Source organism: Lipotes vexillifer, unplaced genomic scaffold, assembly GCF_000442215.2.
Source record: "Lipotes vexillifer unplaced genomic scaffold, Lipotes_vexillifer_v1.1 scaffold1593, whole genome shotgun sequence".
Taxonomy (NCBI): domain Eukaryota; kingdom Metazoa; phylum Chordata; class Mammalia; order Artiodactyla; family Lipotidae; genus Lipotes; species Lipotes vexillifer.
The window spans coordinates 541,098-560,780 of record NW_006781966.1 but is presented as its reverse complement, the minus strand read 5'-3'; the positions used below and the strand labels follow the sequence as shown (position 1 = coordinate 560,780).

General features: G+C 38.7%; 1 protein-coding gene across 2 annotated transcripts in view; it reads right to left on the bottom strand.

Annotated features, from left to right (window-relative positions):
• Positions 1 to 19,683, bottom strand: part of ARHGEF9 (Cdc42 guanine nucleotide exchange factor 9) — a 348,163-nt gene that overhangs the window by 63,731 nt on the left and 264,749 nt on the right. For both annotated transcript variants that reach the window (XM_007454889.1, XM_007454890.1), the window contains exons 5-6: positions 18,982 to 19,161; positions 2,203 to 2,435 (exon numbers count right to left, since the gene is read on the bottom strand). In XM_007454889.1, the coding sequence (XP_007454951.1) occupies positions 2,203 to 2,435; positions 18,982 to 19,161 (413 nt within the window). The remainder of the gene's footprint in view (positions 1 to 2,202; positions 2,436 to 18,981; positions 19,162 to 19,683) is intronic.

Here is a 19,683-nt window from a genome sequence, read left to right as displayed (position 1 = left end):
AGGGATTGATGTAGCCCGCGACTGCCTGAGCCATTCTCTCAGCACCCCTGAGCCTAGGGGTGGGAGGGGACCAGAGACCCAGAGGGTAAGGCCTTGATGCAGGGGTTCCACTCACAAGGTGAAGGTGCACAGGAATGGGAAATCCCAGGGAGATATGCTATCTTGTTGGCTCCCACTAAACCCAAAAGGCCCTGGGGTTGCTTTGGTCTAAAAGACAAATATAATTTTTGGCTGTGCTTTAAAATTGGTCCTTGGGGTGCTCTTAAAAACATTTATGTAAATACATAATTTACCTAGTTAATATCATCAGTCCACAAGTATAATTTTTAGAGCAGACACTCAGGAGTAGGTGGGAGATGAGCTGTGATATAAAAGCATTTGAGAATCACTCTTTAAATATACTGGTTTTAAAACCACTGGTCTGAAAGCAGCTCCACTGAGATTTAGGTGCAATAGTGGCTGCTTCTGGTCACTTAGCACCTTGAAGTATTCCTGTGGAGGTCATTTAGATTCATTACAACATGGGATGGCAGAACTAGAAAAGGCCTTCCAGACTGGCTAGTACAATGGCTCACAAATCTTCCTTGGCATGAAAGTCACCTGGAGCGCTCTTTAAAAATTTAGGTTCCCAGACCACTGTCCATACTTTGTGTCCTTGCTTTGCCACAGACTTGTTCTTTGTCATTTTCCCTTTCTGGGACTCAGTCTGTCTAGCCATAGAATGAATAAGTCTGACTAGAAGACCTTCCTCTAAGGCCCTTTCCATTTTAGGTTCCATAAATGTTTTCCATTTTTATTTTTAAAATATTAAGATATTTTAGTTGGGGTTCTTTAATATCCTATTAGCTCTCACAAGTTTTCTCCTTAGAAAACTTGGGACTCAGTTTTGGCAATGGGCTTTATTAAATCTTTTAAGTGAGATTTAGTCACCTCCAAATTTCATGTCTAATTAGTACTCCCACTATTCTCCAGCTAGTAAACAGACTCAGGGAGAAGGGAACAGAGTCCTCCTTTGCAAGGTCCTTCTATACCTGCCTCACTCACAGCCAACAGAGCAAGGAAGGCAGAGTTACCACTGGTGGTGTTACTCACACAAAGGGAGAGTCCACTGCTACTACATTTGGTTTCAAATCTGAAATCTGTCCAGGGATTCAGACCACTGAAGCACATAACCCATGATATGCTAAAGAACAACATCAACTTAAAAATGAACCTAGGGATTGGCTTAGGAGCTTGACATAAAAAAAACCAACCGACGCATACCGATGGCCTTATGCAACTAGGTCTGGAAGTCAGATCCAAGGAAACCAGGCAGTGGAGCCAAATGAAAGTACGAAGCAGGCCTGATGAGAATCAAGCAGAAACTAAGGGAAATTGGGCAAAGGCCTTCTTTATTCTTATAGTGATCAATCAGGAAGAGAACTGAGAGCTGGGCCAATAAACCTAAGGTCACGGATTTAATACCAATTAAAAGCAGGCTATAAATAGGCTGGGGGCTCTAGGTCATGAAGCAAAACACGTGAAAAAATAGGGGATGGTTCACTGTAGACCATTCCCATTGTTGGAGATGACTCCCAGCATATACCTTACTAATGGAGGGTTAGGAGTGTCATTTCCATTCAGAGAAAGATAAGCTCCTTTGTCCTTTTTGGGTTGGTTTTCTTGAAAATACTGAAAAACTTTGAAAAAACTTCAGGGGAAGTCTCACGTCTATTTTCCCCCAGTCATGCTGTGTGTCTAAGGGGAAGGTACAGTTGGGATGAGGCAGAGGAAGGTGTAAAAGACTAAATAAGACCAGGGGTGTAGCCTTTCAGAAGAAATCTAAGGTCAGTACAAGTAGGGCAGTCTGTTACCAGGATATTTGACTCTATTGAGCAGAGTAGAATAAACAGTTGATTCACTTGGCTGAACTCAGGACTAAGGACCAGGCTATAAGCTCCCTGAAGGTAGTGTCTAAGTGGTACAATAACGATGAACACTGATTTTGAGTATATATTGATTTATAAGTTTATAAGCAACTGATAAGCATTGTCTCACTTTATATATACAACAGTCTTCAGAGGTAAGCAAGAATATGTCATCATCCCATTGTGTATGTAAGCTAACAGAAACTCAGAAAAGGAAAAAGGACATACATTCTCAATAAGGATTAACATGTAGAGGAGGCTGTCTCCTTCACTCCTGCCTCCCTCAATCCCTTACCTATGGTCCTGGGCAGTATACTTGAGGAGCTCAGCCAACTGTAAGGGATACTTGCAGATCTTCTGCACTGGCGTCAAAAGGAAACCATCAATAGCAATGTCAATCATCTGCTGCAAGAGGCGACAGGCCTCAAAAAAGTGCTGGTAGCGGCTGTCCTTCATCAGTTTGGAGAGCTCCATACAGGCGTCCAGGTGGTTGTTACAGTACTCAGAGTATATCCAGAATCCATCTTGCTGTGATCAGAGGAAAGACAGAGAGAAAGGGAAAGGCTACTGAGAACTCCAAAAGAAGTTCTGCAGAAATGGGAAAACAGACCCTCTACTTATATAGAAATATAAAAATGATAATGTCAATCTTTCCTACATTGATTCATAATTTAATAATAAAGAAATTATTTGGGAATTAGACAACCTGTAAAAATTCATATATAAAAATAAATAAAAGAGACCTTCAAGATGGTGGAGGAGTAAGACATGGAGATCACCTTCCTCCACACAAATACATCAAAAATACATCTACATGTGAAACAACTCCTACAGAACACCTACTGAATGCTGGCAGAAGAGCTCAGACTTCCCAAAATGCAAAAAAATCCCCATGTTCTTGGGCAGGGCAAAAGAAAAAAGAAAAAACAGAGACAAAAGAATAGGGATGGGACCTGCACCACTGGGAGGAAGCTGTGAACAAGGAAAAGTTTGCACACACTCGGAAGCCCCTTCACTGGTGGGAACAGGTGGGGGAAAATCTTCAGAGCCATGGAGAAGAGTGCAGAAACAGGGGTGCAGAAGGGAAAGTGGAGAGATTCCCGCACAGAGGATCAGTACCAACCAGCACTCACCAGCCTAAGATGCTTGTCTGCTCACTCATCGGGGCGAGCGGGAGCTGAGAGCTGAGGCTCAGGCTTTGGAGGTCAGACCTCAGGGAAAGGACTGGGGTTGGCTGTGTGAAGACAGCCTGAAGTGGACTAGTGCACCACAGCTAGCCAGGAGGGAGTCTGGGAAAATGTCTGGATCAGATGGAGAGGCAAGAGACCACTGTTTTGGTGTGTGTGAGGAGAGGGGATTCCTGCTCCTTGTGCCCACAGAGGGCAGAGCACCACCTAAATGATCTCCAGAGACAGGAGTGAGCCACAGCTATCAGATCAGACCACAGAGACGGGAATGGACTGTTAACACTGCTGCCACTGCCACCAAGAATCCTGTGTGTAAGTGCAGGTCACTACCCACACTTCTGTGGAAGTCTGTGCAGCAAACCATGGCCAGGGTCCCATGATCCAGGGACAACTTCCCTGGTAGAACACATGGTGCACCACAGGCTGTTGCAATGTCATGTCAGTCTCTGGTGCTGCAGGCTCACCCCACATTCTAATTCTGACTACCATACTTTTCCCTCTCCCTGGCTGGAGTGAGCAACAGAGACCTAATCAGCTGCTGCTTGAACCCACTCCTGTCTGGGTGGGGAACAGACACCTGATGGTGGCCTACATGCAGAGGCAGGGCCAAAACCAAAGCTGAATCTCAGGAACTGTGCGAACAAAGAAGAGAAAGGGAAATTTCTCCATGCATGCTCAGGAGCAGTGGATTATATCCCCACAATCAACTTGATAAAACCCTGCATCTGTGGAGTACCTGAATAGACAACAAATGTTCCCAAAATTGAGGTGGTAGACTTTGGGAGAAACTGTAGACCTGGGCTTTGCTTTCTAAGTCTGATTTGTTTTTGGTTTTATGTTTCTCTTAGTTTAGTTTTAAGTGCTTGTTATCACTGGTGGATTTGTTTATTGGTTTGGTTGTTCCCTTCCTTTATTTTAAATTTTAAAAATATTTTTATTTTTAATTTTTTCCACTTTTTCTCTTTTTGTGAATGCATGTGTGTATGTATCTTTGTATGATTTGGTCTCTTTAGGTTTGATATCATTTGTCCTAGGGTTCTGTCTGGTAGTTTTGTTTTGTTTTCTTTTTCTGTTCTTGTTGTTTTTGTTTTTTGGTTGTTTGTCTGTTTTTTATGTGTGTGTGTGTGTGTGTGTGTGTGTGCGCGCACACACATGGGTACGTTTCTTTGTCTGATTTTGTCTGTTTAGTTTTGTTTTTACCATTTGGTTTGGGGTTCTGTCTGTTCGTTCTTTTTTTTCCTTCCTTTACTTTCAAGCTGTGTGGATGGCACAATTTTGGTGCTCCAGCCGGATGACGGGCATGAACCTCTGAGGTGGGAGAGCCAAGTCCAGGATATTGGACCACCATAGACCTCCCAGTCCCATGTAATATTAATAAGCAAGAGCTCTCCCAGAGACTTCATCTCAACACTAAGACCCATTCCATCCAATGGCCAGCAAGCTCTGGTGCTGGATGCCCCACAGCAAACAACTTACAAGACAGGAACAAAAACCCACCAATTAGCAGAGAGGCTGTCTAAAGTCATGCTAAGTTGACAGACACCACAAAACACCATACCAGATGCGGCCCTGCACACCAGAGAAACAAGATCCATCTCCACCAACCAGAACAAATGCACCAGTCCCATCCACCAGGAAGCCTACATATGCAAATAAACCAATCTCACCCACTGGGGGCAAAACAAAAATAATGGGAACTACAAAGCTGAGGAAAAGGAGACCCAAAACACACTAAATTAAACAAAATGAGAAGACAGAAAAATATGAAGCAGATGAAGGAGCAAGGCAAAAACCAAGCAGAACAAACAAATGAAGAGGAAATAGGTAGTCTACCTGAAAAACAATTAAGAGTAATGATAGTAAAGATGATCCAAAATCTCAGAAAGAGAATAGAGAAAATACAAGAAATGTTTAACAAGGACCTAGAAGAACTCAAGAGCAAACAAACAGTGATGAAGAACACAAAAAAAAAGAAATGAAAAATACTCTAGAAGGAATCAATAGCAGAATAACTGAGGCAGAAGAATGGATAAGTGAGCTGGAAGATAGAATACTGCAAATACCTGTGGCAGAGCAGAATAAAGAAAAAAGAATGAATAGACACTTCTGGGGCAACATTAAATGCAACAGAATTCAAATTATAGGGGTCCCAGAAGAAGAACACAAAAACAAAGTGTCTGAGAAAATATCTGAAGAGACTATAGTCGAAAACTTCCCTAACATGGGAAAGGAAATAGTCAATCAAGTCCAGGAAGAGCAGAGAGTCCCATACAGTTTAAGTCCAAGAAACATGGCAAGACACATATTAAGGAAACAATCAAAAATTAAATACAAACCAAAAATATTAAAAGCAGCAAGGGAAAAGCAAAAAATAACATACAAGGGAATCCCCATAAGTTTAACAGCTGATCTTTCAGCAGAAATTCTGCAAGCCAGAAGGGAGTGGCAGGACATATTAAAAGTGATGAAAGGGAAAAACCTACAGACAAGATTATTCTACCCAGCAAGGATCTCATTCAGATTTGATGGCAAAATTAAAACTTTTACAGACTAGCAAAACATAAGAGAATTCAGCACAATAAAACCAGCTTTACAAAAAATGCTAAAGCAAATTCTCTAGCCAGGAAACACAAGAGAAGGAAAAGACTTACAAAAAATAATTAAGAAAATGGTAATAGGAACATATATATCGATAATTACCTTAAATGTAAGTGGATTAAATTCTCCAACCAAAGGACACAAAATGGCTGAATGGATACAAGAACAAGACATGTGTAAATGCTGTCTACAAGCAACCCACTTCAGACCTAGGGACACATACAGACTGAAAGTGATGGGATGGAAAACGATATTCCATGCAAATAGAAATCAAAGGAAATCTGGTGTACCAATACTCATAACAGACAAAATAGACTTTAAAATAAAGACTATTACATGAGACAAAGAAGGACCCTACATAACGATCAAGGGATCAATCCAAGAGAAGATATAACAAGTGTAAATATTTATGCACCCAACATAGGAGCACCTCAATAAATAAGGCAAATGCTAACAGCCATAAAAGGGGAACTGACAGTAACACAATCATACTGGGGACTTTTAACACCCCACTTTCACAAATGGACAGATAATCCAAACTAAAAATAAATAAGGAAACACAAGCTTTAAATGATACATTAAACAAGATGGAATTAATTGATATTTATAGAACATTCCACCCCAAAACAACAGAATACACTTTCTTTTCAAGTGCTCATGGAACATTCTCCAGGATAGATCATATCTTGGGACACAAATCAAGCCTTGGTAAATTACAGAAAATTGAAATTGTATCAAGTATCTTTTCCAACCACAGTGCTATGAGACTAGATATCAATTACAGTGAAAACACTGTAAAAAATACAAACACAGGAAGGCTAAACAATACACTACTAAATAACCAAGAGATCACAGAAGAAATCAAAGAGGAAATCAAAAAATACCTAGAAACAAATGACAATGAAAACACATTGACCCAAAACCTACGGGATGCAGCAAAAGCAGTTTTTAAGAGGGAAGTTACAGCAATACAATCTTAACTCAAGAAAAAAGAAAATCTCAAATAAACAACTTAACTTTACACCTAAAGCAATGAGAGAAAGAAGAACAAGAAAAAACCATTAGCAGAAGGAAAGAAATCATATAGATCACATGAGAAATAAATGAAAAGGAAATGAAGGAAACTACTGTTTCAATATATGCAAGTCAATCAATGTGATACACCATATTAACAAATTAAAGGATAAAAATCAAATACCAATAAAACTAAAAGCTGGTTCTTTGAGAAAATAAAATTGACATACAAGTAGCCAGACTCATCAAGAATAAAAGAAAGGACAAGACTCAAAGCAACCAAATTAGAAATGAAAAAGGAGTAAATTCTGACACTGTGGAAATAAAAGGGATCATGAGATACTACTACAAGCAATTATATGCAAATAAAATAAACAACCTGGAAGAAATGGTAAAATTCTTAGAAAAGTACAACCTTCCAAGACTTAACTAGGAAGAAATAAAAACATGAAGAGACAAATCACAAGCACTATAACTGAAATTGTGATTAAAAATTTTCCAACAAACAAAAGCATAGGGCCAAATGGCTTCACAGGTGAATTCTATCAAACGCTTAGAGAAGAGTTAACACCTATTCTTCTCAAACTCTCCCAAAATATAGCAGAGGGAGGAACACTCCCACACTCATTCAATAGGGCACCATCACTCTGACACCAAAATCAGACAAAGATGTCACAAAAAAAGAAAACTACAGGCCAATATCACTGATCAACATAGATGCAAAAATCCACCATAAAATACTAGCAAACAGAATCCAACAGCACATTGAAAGGATCATACAACATGATCAAGTAGGGATTATCCCTGGAATGCATGGATTCTTCAATATATGCAAATGAATCAATGTTATACACCATATTAACAAATTGAAGAATAAAAAGCATGTGATAATCTCAGTAGATGCAGAAAAGTCTTTTGACAAATATCAACACCCATTTATGATAAAAATTCTCCAGAAAATAAGCATAGAGGGAACCTACCTCAACATAATAAAGCCATATATGACAAACCCACAGCCAACATCATTCTCAATGGTGAAAAACTGAAACCATTTCCTCTACAATCAGGAACAAGACAAGGTTGCCCACTCTCACCACTATTCAACATAGGTTTGGAAGTTTTACACATGGCAATCAGAGAAGAGAAAGAAATAAAAGGAATCCAAAATGGAGAAGAAGTAAAACAGTCACTGTTTGCAGATGCCATGATACTATACATAGAGCATCCTAAAGATGCTACCAGAAAACTACTGGAGCTAATCAATGAATTTGGTAAAGTAGCATGATACAAAATTAATGCCCAGAAGTCTCTTACATTCCTATACACTATGATGAAAAAAATTGAAAGAGAAATTGAGGAAACACTCCCATTTACCATTGCATCAAAGATAATAAAATACCTAGGAATAAACCTACCTAAGGAGACAAAAGACCTGTATTCAGAAAACTATAAGACACTGATAAAAGAAATTAAAGATGATACAAACAGATGAAGAGATATACCATGTTCTTTGATTAGAAGAATCCACATTGTGAAAATGACTGTACAACCCAAAGCAATCTAGAGATTCAATGCAATCCTTAAACTACCAATGGCATTTTTCACAGAAGTAGAACAAAAAAAATTCTCAATTTGTATGGAAACACAAAAGACCCTGAATAGCCAAAGGAATCTTGAGAAAGAAAAACGGAGCTGGAGGAATCAGGCTCTCTGACTTCGGACTATACTACAAAGCTATAGTAATCAAGACAGTATAGTACTGGCACAAAAACAGAAATATAGATCAAAAGAACAGGATAGAAATCCAGAGATAAACCCATGCATCTATGGTCACCTTATTTTTGATAAAGAAGGCAAGAATATACAGTGTATAAAAGACAGCCCCTTCAATAAGTGGTGCTGGGAAAACTGGACAGCTACATGTAAAAGAATGAAATTAGAGCACTCCCCAACACCATACACAAAAATAAAGTCAAAATGGATTAGAGACCTAAATGTAAGACCAGACACTGTAAAACTTTTAGAGGCAAACATAGGAAGAACACTCTTTGACATAAATCACAGCAAGATCCTTTTTGACCCACCTCCTAGAGAAATGTAAATAACAACAAAAATAAAGAAATGGGACCTAATGAAACTTAGAAGCTTTTGCACAGCAAAGGAAAACATAAACAAGACAAAAAGACATCCCTCAGAATGGGAGAAAATATTTGCAAATGAAGCAACTGACAAAGGATTAATATCCAAAATTTACAAGCAGCTCATGCAGCTCAATATCAAAGAAACAAAAAACCCAATGCCAACACGGGCAGAAGAGCTAAATAGACATTTCTCCAAAGAAGATATACAGATTGGCAACAAACACATGAAAGAATGCTCAACATCACTAATCATCACAGAAATGCAAATCAAAACTACAATGAGGTATCACCTCACACTAGTCAGAATGGCCATGATCCAAAAATCTACAAACAATAAATGCTGGAGAGGGTATGGAGAAAAGAGAATCCTCTTGCACTGTTGGTGGGAGTGTGAATTGATATAGCCAGTATGGAGAACAGTATGGAGGTTCCTTAAGAAACTAAAAAGAAAACTACCGTATGACCCAGCAATCCCACTACTGGGCATATACCCTGAGAAAACCATAATTCAAAAAGAGACATGTACCACAATGTTCATTGCAGCATTATTTACAACAGCCAGGACATGAAAGCAACCTAAGTGTCCATCAACAGATGAATGGATAAAGAAGATGAGGCACATATATACAATGGAATATTAATCAGCCATAAGAAGAAACAAAATTGAATTATTTGTAGTGAGGTGGATGGACCTATGGTCTGTCATACAGAATGAAGTATGTCAGAAAGTGAAAAACACTGTTAGTTTCTACTGCACAGTGAAGAGGAGTTTCCTGTGCTATACAGCAAGTTCTCATTAGTTATCTATTTTATACATATTAGTGTATATATGTCAATCCCAATTTCCCAATTCATCCCACCACCACCTTCCCCCTGCTTTCTCCCCTTGGTGTCCATATGTTTGTTCTCTACATCTGTGTCTCTATTTCTGCCTTGCAAACCGGTTCATCTGTACCATTTTTCTAGATTCCACATACATGTGTTAATATACAGTATTTGTTTTTCCTTTTCTGACCTACTTCACTCTGTATGACAGTCTCTAGGTCCATCCACGTCTCTCCAAATGACCCAATTTCCTTCCTTTTTATCGCGAGTAATATTCCGTTGTATATATGTACCATATCTTCTTTACCCATTCGTCTGTTGATGGGCATTTATGTTCCTTCCATGACTTGGTTATTGTAAATAGTGCTGCAAGGAGCATTGGGGTGCATTTGTCTTTTTGAGTTATTTTCTCAAGGTATATGCCCAGTTGTGGGATTGCTGGGTCATATGGTATCAAAAAAACAAACAACCCAATCAAAAGATGGGCAGAAGACCTAAATAGACATTTCTCCAAAGAAGACATACAGATGGCCAAGAGGCACATGAAAAGATGCTCAACATCACTAATTATTAGATAAATGCAAATCAAAACTACAATGAGGTATCACCTCATTTTAGAATGGCATTTAGAATGGCGTTTAGAATGGGCATCATCAGAAAATCTACAATAAATGCTGGAGAGTGTATGGAGAAAAGGGAACCCTCTTGCACAGTTGGTGGGAATGTAAATTGATACAGCCACTACGGAGAACAGTATGGAGGTTCTTTAGAAAACTAAAAAATAGAATGTTAATATTAGGTGAATCTGGGTAAATGGTATACAGGCATCCTTCATTTCATTGCACTTCACACTGTGCTTTTTACAAGTTGAAGTTTGGGACAATCCTGGTTGAGCAAGTCTATTGGCGCCATTCTTCCAACAGCATTTGTTCACGTCATGTCTCTATGCCACATTTTGGTAATTCTTGGAATGTTTCAAACTTTTTCACTATTACTATATTTGTTATGGTAATCTGTGATCAGTGATCTTTGATGTTAATGTTGTAATTGTTTGAGGGTGATACTAACCTCACCCAGGTAAGAAGGTGAATTCAGTGTATAAATGTTGTGTATTCTGACTGCTCCACTGTTCCTCCATCTCTCTCCTACTCCTTGGGGCTCACTATTACCTGAGACACAATATTCAAGTTAAGCCAATTAATAACATTACAATGGCCTCTAGTGTTCAAGTGAGAGGAAGCAACACATGTCTCGCACTTTAAATCAAAGCTAGAATAATTAAACTTAGTGAGGAAGGTATGATAAAAGCTGAGATAGGCCGAAAGTTAGGCCTCTTGTGCCAGACAGCCAAGCTGTGAAGGCAAAGGAAAAGTTCTTGAAGGAAATTAAAAGTGCTACTCCAGTGAACACATGAATGATAAGAAAGTGAAACAGCCTTATTGCTGATATGGAGAAAGTTTTAGTTGTCTGGATAGAAGATCAAACCAGCCACAATATTCCCCTAAGCCAAAGCCTAATCCAGAACAAGAATCTAACTCTCTTCAATTCTACAAAGGCTGAAAGAGGTGAGGAAGCTGCAGAGAAAAGAGTGAAGCTAGCAGAGGTTGGTTCATGAGGTCTAAGGAAAGAAGCCATCTCCATAACATAAAAGTGCAAGGTGAAGCAGCAAGTGCTAATGTAGAAGCTGCAGCAAGTTATCTAGAAGATCTAGCTAAGATAATAAAGGAAGGTGGCTACACTAAACAACAGATTTTCATTGTAGGCAAAACAGCCTTCCATAAAAAGAAGATGCCCTCTAGGATGTTCACAGCTAGAGAGGAAGTCAATGACTGGCTTCAAAGCTTAAAAGGGCAGGCTGGGGCTTCTCTGGTGGTGCAGTGGTTGAGAGTCCGCCTGCCGATGCAGGGGTCACGGGTTCGTGCCACGGTCCATGAAGATCCCACAGGCCGTGGAGCGGCTGGGCCCATGAGCCATGGCCTCTGAGCCTGCGCGTCCAGAGCCTGTGCTCTGCAACGGGAGAGGCCACAACAGTGAGAGGCCACAACAGTGAGAGGCCCGCGTACCACAAAAAAAAAAAAAAAAAAAAAAATGCAGGCTGACTATTTTGTTAGGAGCTAATGCAGCTGGTTGATTTTAAGTTGAAGCTAGTGCTCATTTACCATTCTGAAAATCCTGAGGCCTTTAAGAATTATGTTAAATCTACTCTGCCTGTGCTCTATAGATGGAACAACAAAGCCTGGATGACAGCAAATCTGTTTACAACAACATGATTTACTGAAAATTTTAGGTCCCCTGTTGAGACTTACTGCTCAGAAAAAAATTCTTTGCAAAATATTACTGCTCATTGACAATTCACTTGGTCACCCAAGAGCTCTGATGGAGATGTACAATGAGATTAATGTTGTTTTCATGCCTGCTAACACAGCCCATGGATCAAAGAGTAATTTTGACTTTTAAGTCTTATGATTAAGAAATACATTTTTAAGACTATAGTTCCCATAGACAGTGATTCCTCTGATGGATCTAGACAAAGCAAATTGAAAACCTTCTGGGAAGGATTCACCATTCTAGGTGCCATTCAGAACATTTGTGATTCATGGGAAGAGGTCAAAATACCAATGTTAACAGGCGTTCAGAAGAAGTTGATTCCAACCCTCATGGATGACTTTGAAAAGTTCAAGATTTCAGTGGAGGAAGTAATTGCAGATGTAGTGGAAATAGCAAGAGAAGTAGAATTAGGAGTGGAGGCTGAAGATGTGACTGAATTGCTGCAATCTCATGATAAAACTTTAATGGATGAGAAGTTGCTTATTACAGATGAGCAAAGAAAGAGGTTTCTGAAGATGGAATCAACTTCTGATGAAGATGCTGTGAAGATAGTTGAAATGACAACAAAAGGTTTAAAATATTAAACTCAGTTGCTAAAACAGTGGCAGAGTTTGAGAGAATTTCCATTTTGAAAGAAATTCTGCTGTAGGTAAAGTACTGTCAAACAGCAGTGCATGCTACAGAGAAATCATTCACGAAAGGAAAAATCAATTGACAGCAAACTTCATTGTTTTATTTTAAGAAATTACCACAGCTACCCCAACCTTCAACAACTAACACCCTGATCAGCAGCTATCAACATCGAGGCAAGACCCTCCACCAGCAAAAAGATTATGACTTGCTGAAGGCTCAGATGGTGGTTAGCATTTTTCAGCAACAAAGTATTTTTAAGTAAGGCATATATATATATTTTTTTAGACATAATGCCTTGCACACTTAATAGACAACAGCATAATGTAAACATAACTTTTATATGCACTGGGAAACCAAAAAAATTGTGTAGTTCACTTTACTGTGGTGGTCTGGAAACAAACCTACATCTCTGAGGTATGCTTGTATGGGTACCCTTTATACTGTTCTTATTTTTTTAGCTTTTCTGTAAGTTTGAAATTATTTCCAAGTTTTACAAAAATCTCTACAATTTTTTATATACATTGTTCAGTACTTATTCAAAAATAACCTGGTGTGGGCTTCCCTGGTGGCACAGCAGTTGAGAGTCTGCTCGCCGATGCAGGGGACACAGGTTTGTGCCCTGGTCCGGGAAGATCCCGTGTGCCGTGGAGTGGCTGGGCCCATGAGTCATGGCCACTGAGCCTGCGCGTCTGGAGCCCATGCTCCACAATGGGAGAGGCCCACGTACCGCAAATAAAATAAAATAAAATAAAAAAATAACCTGGTGCATGAGAATACAAGACATGAGCAAAACCTAAGAGAAATAATAGAAAATAGAAATTGGTAGACCAAAAATACCAAGACGGGCTTCCCTGGTGGCACAGTGGTTGAGAGTCCGCCTGCCGGTGCAGGAGACGCGGGTTCGTGCCCCGGTCTGGGAAGATCCCACATGCCGCGGAGCGGCTGGGCCCGTGAGCCATGGCCGCTGGGCCTGCGCGTCTGGAGCCTGTGCTCCGCAATGGGAGAGGCCACAGCAGTGAGAGAGGCCCGCGTACCGCAAAAAAAAAAAAAAAAAAAAAAAAAAATACCAAGACGGAGTTATTACACATGGACTTAAAAAAACTATTATTAAAGAAAACTAAATAGGCAAGCCATACATATCAAAAGAAATCAGAAAAACACATACCTAATAAAGAACTTGCATCAATGTATAAAAAAAATACTAGAACTTAATAATAAAAAGACAAGTAACCTAATTTTAAAAATCAGGCAAAATAGTACAGTAAAAGGATGATACACCATGATTAGGAGGGACTTATCCCAATCCAATTCACCATGTTAACAGATTAAAGGAGAAAAACCATATGATTATTTCAATAATTTCAATAAGCATTTGATAAAATACATTTATGATAAAAGCCATCAGCAAACCAGGATTAGAAAGAAACTTCCCCAATGTGATAAAGGGTGATCATGAAAAACTTAAAGTTAATATCATTCTTAATAGTAAATGCTGAATTTTTGTCCCTAAAAATCAGGTACAAAACAAAAGATGCCTGCTCTTACCACTTCTAGTTAACACTGTACTGAAGGTCTTGGCTAGTCCAATAAGACAAGCAAAGGAAACAGAAGTCATACAGATTGAAAAAGAAGAAATAAAACTTCCTTTATTTAGAAATGATGTGACTGTATATGTATACAATCCTAAGGAATCTAAAAAAAAAAAAAACTAGACCCAATTATTGAATTCAGTAATGTGCCAGAATTCAAAGTCAATACAGTTGGCCCTCCATATTGGCAGGTTCTGCATCTGTGGATTCACCCACCACAGATGGAAAATATTCAGAAAAAAAATCTAGAAAGTTCCAAAAAGCAAAACTTTGTTTTGCATGCCAGTAAAAATTTATATAGCATTTACATTTTATTTACAACCATTTACATAGTATTTACATTGTATTAAGTATAATAAGTAATCTAGAGATGATTTAAAGTATATGGTAGTATGTGCATAGGTTATATGCAAATATTATACCATTTTATATAAGGGTCTTGAGTATCTGTGGATTTTGGTATCTGCAGGGTGTCCTGGAACATATCTCCTGCAGATACTGAGGGACAGCTGTAAAAAAAAATGAGTTTCATTTCTATATCATAGCAACCAGCTATATGAAATTGAAATAAAAATATAATTTATAAAGCAGCAAAAAATTAATTACTTAGAAATCAATTTAAAAAAATAAGATCAAGACCTATACAAGTGAAAACTAGAAACAATGCTGGGAGATTTAATGTAATCCTAATCAAAATGCTGGAAGAATTCTTTTTTGTTGTTGTTATCCTTACTTTTTGGTAGAACTAAACAAGCTGATTCTTCCCACACCCCCAGTTTTATCCAGAAATAATTCACAAACATCAATGTATAAGTTTAAGGTGTACAGCAAGATGGTTTGCTTTACATATATTGTGAAATGATTACCACAATGTTTATTTAACTTCCATCATCTCATATAGATAAAATAAAAAGAAGAGAACAAAATTCTCCTTGTGATAAGATAAATTTATATAGAAACAGAAATCACCTAAAATAGCCAAAATTGTTTTGAAAAAGTATGAATTTGAAGGACTTTACCTGCTTTCAAGACTTGCTATGAAGCTACATTATTCAAGACAGTGAGACAAAAAAATTGTAACTATGTATGGTAATAGATGTTAACTAGATTTACTGTGGTGATCATTTCACAATATATATAAATATTAAATTATTATGTTGTATGCCTGAAACTGATGTAATGCTATATGACAATTATATCTCAATTAAAACAAGAAGAAAACACAGTGTGGTATTACTATATAAATAGTCACATAGATCACTGGAACAGAATAGTGTTCCTAAGAACAGAACTACACATATATGATCAATTGATTTTTGACAAAGATTCCAAGGTAATTCAATGGAGAAATTAATAATTTTTTCAACAAAGGTGCTGGAACGACTGAATATCCATATGGAAGCAAATTAACCTTGAACCTTATTTTGCACCATATATAAAAAGTACCTCAAAAATGATCATAGGGCTTCCCTGGTGGCGCAGTGGTTGAGAGTCCGCCTGCCGATGCAGGGGACACGGGTTCGTGCCCCGGTCTGGGAAGATCCCACATGCCGCGGAGCGGCTGGGCCCGTGAGCCATGGCCACTGGGCCTGCGCGTCCGGAGCCCGTGCTCCGCAACGGGAGAGGCCACAACAGTGAGAGGCCCGCGGATCGCAAAAAAAAAAAAAAAAAAAAAATGATCATAGCCTAAATATAAGAAATAAAACTACATAATTTCTATAAGAAAACAGGAGAAAAGCTTTGTGACTTTGGGTTAGGCAAAGATTTCTTAAATAAGAAACAGAAAAACATGAACCATGAAAAAGTAATAAATTGAATTTCAACAAAATTAAAAGTTTATGCTTTTCAAAGACAATGTTAAGAAAAAATGAAAGACTAAGCCACAACTGAGAAAACCTTTGAAAATCACATATATGACCAAGGACTTGCAAACAGAATACAGAAATAATTCTTGGAACTAAATAGTAAGAAAACAGACAACCCACATGGGCAAAAGACAAGGACACTTCACCAAAGGTTTTATACAGATGGCAAATAAGCACATGAAAAAAATGCTCAGTACCATTAGCCATTAGGGAAATGCAAACTAAACCCACAATGAAATGCCACTATGCACCTATTAGAATGCCTAAAATCAAAAATACTGATAATACCAAGTGCTGACAACCATGTGGAACAACTGCAACCCTTATATATTAGAAGTGAGAATGAAAAATGATACAGTAACTTTGGAAAACAGTTTGACAGTATCTTATAAAATTAAACAAATACCTACAATGCAACCCAGTAATCCCATAGATGGAAACAACCTAATAAACAACCCAGATGTCCTGGAATGAACTGGTGAATGAGTGGTATATCCACACAATGGAATTATCGCTAAGCAATTAAAAGAAAATTAACCAACTACTAATACATGCAAAAATATGGATGGATATCAAAGAAATTAAGTGAAAGAAGCTAAACAAAATATCACTATTGCATTATTCCATTTATATGACATTCTAAAAAAGCAAAATTATGGTGACAGAATGCAGATCAGTGTTTGCCAAGGGCGAGGGTGAGAGCAAAGACTGACAACAAGGGGAGAACATTAGAACTTGATGAAGTGATAGAGATGTTCCATATCTTGATTATGGTGGTAGTTACACAACTATATGCACCTGTTAAAACCCATAGAAGTAGACATTTGGTGAATTTTATTGTTTGTAAATTATACCTAAACCAAGGTGATAAAGAATGAAATCCTAAAAAAAAAAATCCTAGAACTGAATTAAAAGAGGGTTAAACAATCTAATATTTTTTAAAAAGCAAACTAATACATAAAGAAGGATAATACACCATGATTAGGTGGGGTTTATCCCAGCAATACAATGTTCATTTAACATATGAAAATTATTCAAACCAAATTCACCACATTAACAGATTACAGTGTAAAAGTATATGATCATTTTAATAGATTAGTGGTTCTTTTTTGTCCCTCGGTAAAGTTGACAATGTCTGGCCTTCAGTAGACAGAGACCAGGAATGCTGTTAAACACCCTACAATGCACAGGGTAGACTCCAATTGAGAATCACTATTCCATACTCTACTTTCCCAGCTCAAGACTATATTTATATTTACATACATTGCTATTGGGTACGTACAACTAGTCTCTTGTTCCTTGCTATATAATACCTTACAGTAAGCATCCCCCATTATGTTTCTCATCCATACCCTGGTGATAAATACATAAGTTGCTTCTAACTGCATTGCACCACACACAACACTGCCATGCAATCAACAGCCTCATGGACCTCTATGAGAATTTCTCTGGGATATATATTCATGAATGGAACCCAAGATCATACACATGCTTAACTTTGATAAATACTACCCAGGTGCTTTCTGGAATGGCTGAACCAGTTTAATACTGTGTAAAAAAGAGTTAACATATCAGGCCTGAGACTGCTATCCCTAAAAAGGCCTGCTTGAAAGGTTGGCCCTTGGCTGGCATCTTGGAACTTGGATCTCAAGAGATTTTTCACCATTCCCTGACAAGTGTGGCTCACTGTGCCTAAACTATTTGTATGAACAATGTGGTTTATGCAGAATACTTGCTTTCCTTCTGGGAGTCTGGAATATTGGTACATGCTAGGCAGAGGGTGCCTACATGACCAGTCACCCATAGAAATCTTGGGCACTGAGTCCCTAATAATTTTCCCTGGTGGACAACATTTCAAAAGTGTTGTCACAACTCATTGCAAGGGGAATTAAGTGCATCCTGTGTGACTCCACTGGGAGAGGACTCTTGGAAACTTACACTTGGTTTCCTTCACACTTTGCCCCATGTGCCTTTTCCTTTTGCTGATTTTGCTTTGTATCCTTTAGTTGTATTAAATCACAACCATGAGTATGACTATATGGTGAGTTCCGGGACTTGTAGCAAATCACTGAACATATGGGTGGCCTTAGGGCTATCCCCCACTACACATTCCCATAGTAAAAGCAGGAGAATTTGCAAGGAAACTTACTCTTAGTTGCACACTTTCATGTGTCATTTGAATTTTATACCATGTGCATGTATTATCTCTTTAAAAATAAATACTTTATAAAACGGGGGAGAAGAGTTGTCAAAACAACTAGGTCACCTGTGAATAAGACACAAAAGATATTAGAGAACCACAGAGGTATAAAGTGAAACCTTCTTAAATCCATGTGAGGAAGCCCAAAGACGGTAAGGAACTTACCCAAAGTTACCCAGACAATCATTATACAGGACTCACATCCTCACTTCCCTGTTTCCTAGTGTTCCTTCCTCTAAATCATGTAGCCCCTTTTCCTACACTTGTCACTTCCCCTACCCTAGTGTTCTCTCTTAAATGCCTTGCAGGGATCCAGTTTCATGCTGACCATGGTCTCTCCTTTCTCAGATTCCTGGAATATATGAATATGTTCAGAGTCCCTCCCAAAACACTGGGTCCCATGGAAACTGAGCCCCATAGGAGCAGAGAAGAGAAGTTGAAGAAAAATCCTACTGATAATTATCTGGAAGGAGAGAAAAAAGGCAGGGAGAACAGTAAAGAAGAAGAGTCCTTGGACAAATCACAGTACCTTCCTAAGTCCTCATACTCTAGCAAGGGGATGAACATCAGGGTCAGAGAGGAATCCATCCCCTACCATGGGGCAAAGCAACTGAGCAGAACCAAATAGCTCAGAGACTCCTTCCATGGCTTCCAGACATCTCTCAAAACCCTCCCCAAAGGGGAAGATGCTTACGTGCTCCAGGAAGCAGGGTCCTATCTCGCTGAGGTGGGGGTCATCATTGTTGTACTGTTTCTCCAGGTCTCTTACGAAGCCCATCTGAAACCTGTAGATGTCTTCAATGTTCCCAAAGATCACCTTCAGTTGCTCATCACTGAACATGTCCCTTCTCTTCCGGCATTGCTTCAGGTAGCCCTGCAGACAAAGCAAAAGCTCAGGTTGAGGATGCCCTTCACTCCCTGGGGGCTTTACCACTTCCTGAGCATTTGGGAGCCTTATTTCAGTATCATGAAGTAGACAGGGAATAACCATTTACACTTTTCATACAAGAAAATTGGGGTTAAAAGAAGGAAGTCACTCCACCAGTGACTAATTAGGAAAGATGGATCTCAAGCAAAGGTCTTCAGACTGCAGACTCCAGAGCATAGAGCCTTTTATGACAAGGACCCCCAAAAGTCATAGGACCCTTTATCAGAATCTGGTTAAGCACAAACATTTTCACTTGCTTTAGTAGTGAGTTACTGGTTTAGCTGGATTGATTCACAACTCTAATGTTCTATTTCTTACAGGACCAATCCAAAAGGTCAGGTAGGAAAACTTCCCAAAAGGGAACAGGAATTGACAAAACCAAACCATTCTTTAAAGTAGGTGTCTTAGCTATCTAAGGTAGCTGGCTAGGAGAGATAGTTTGGATGAGCTTAGCCAGCAAGCTCACAA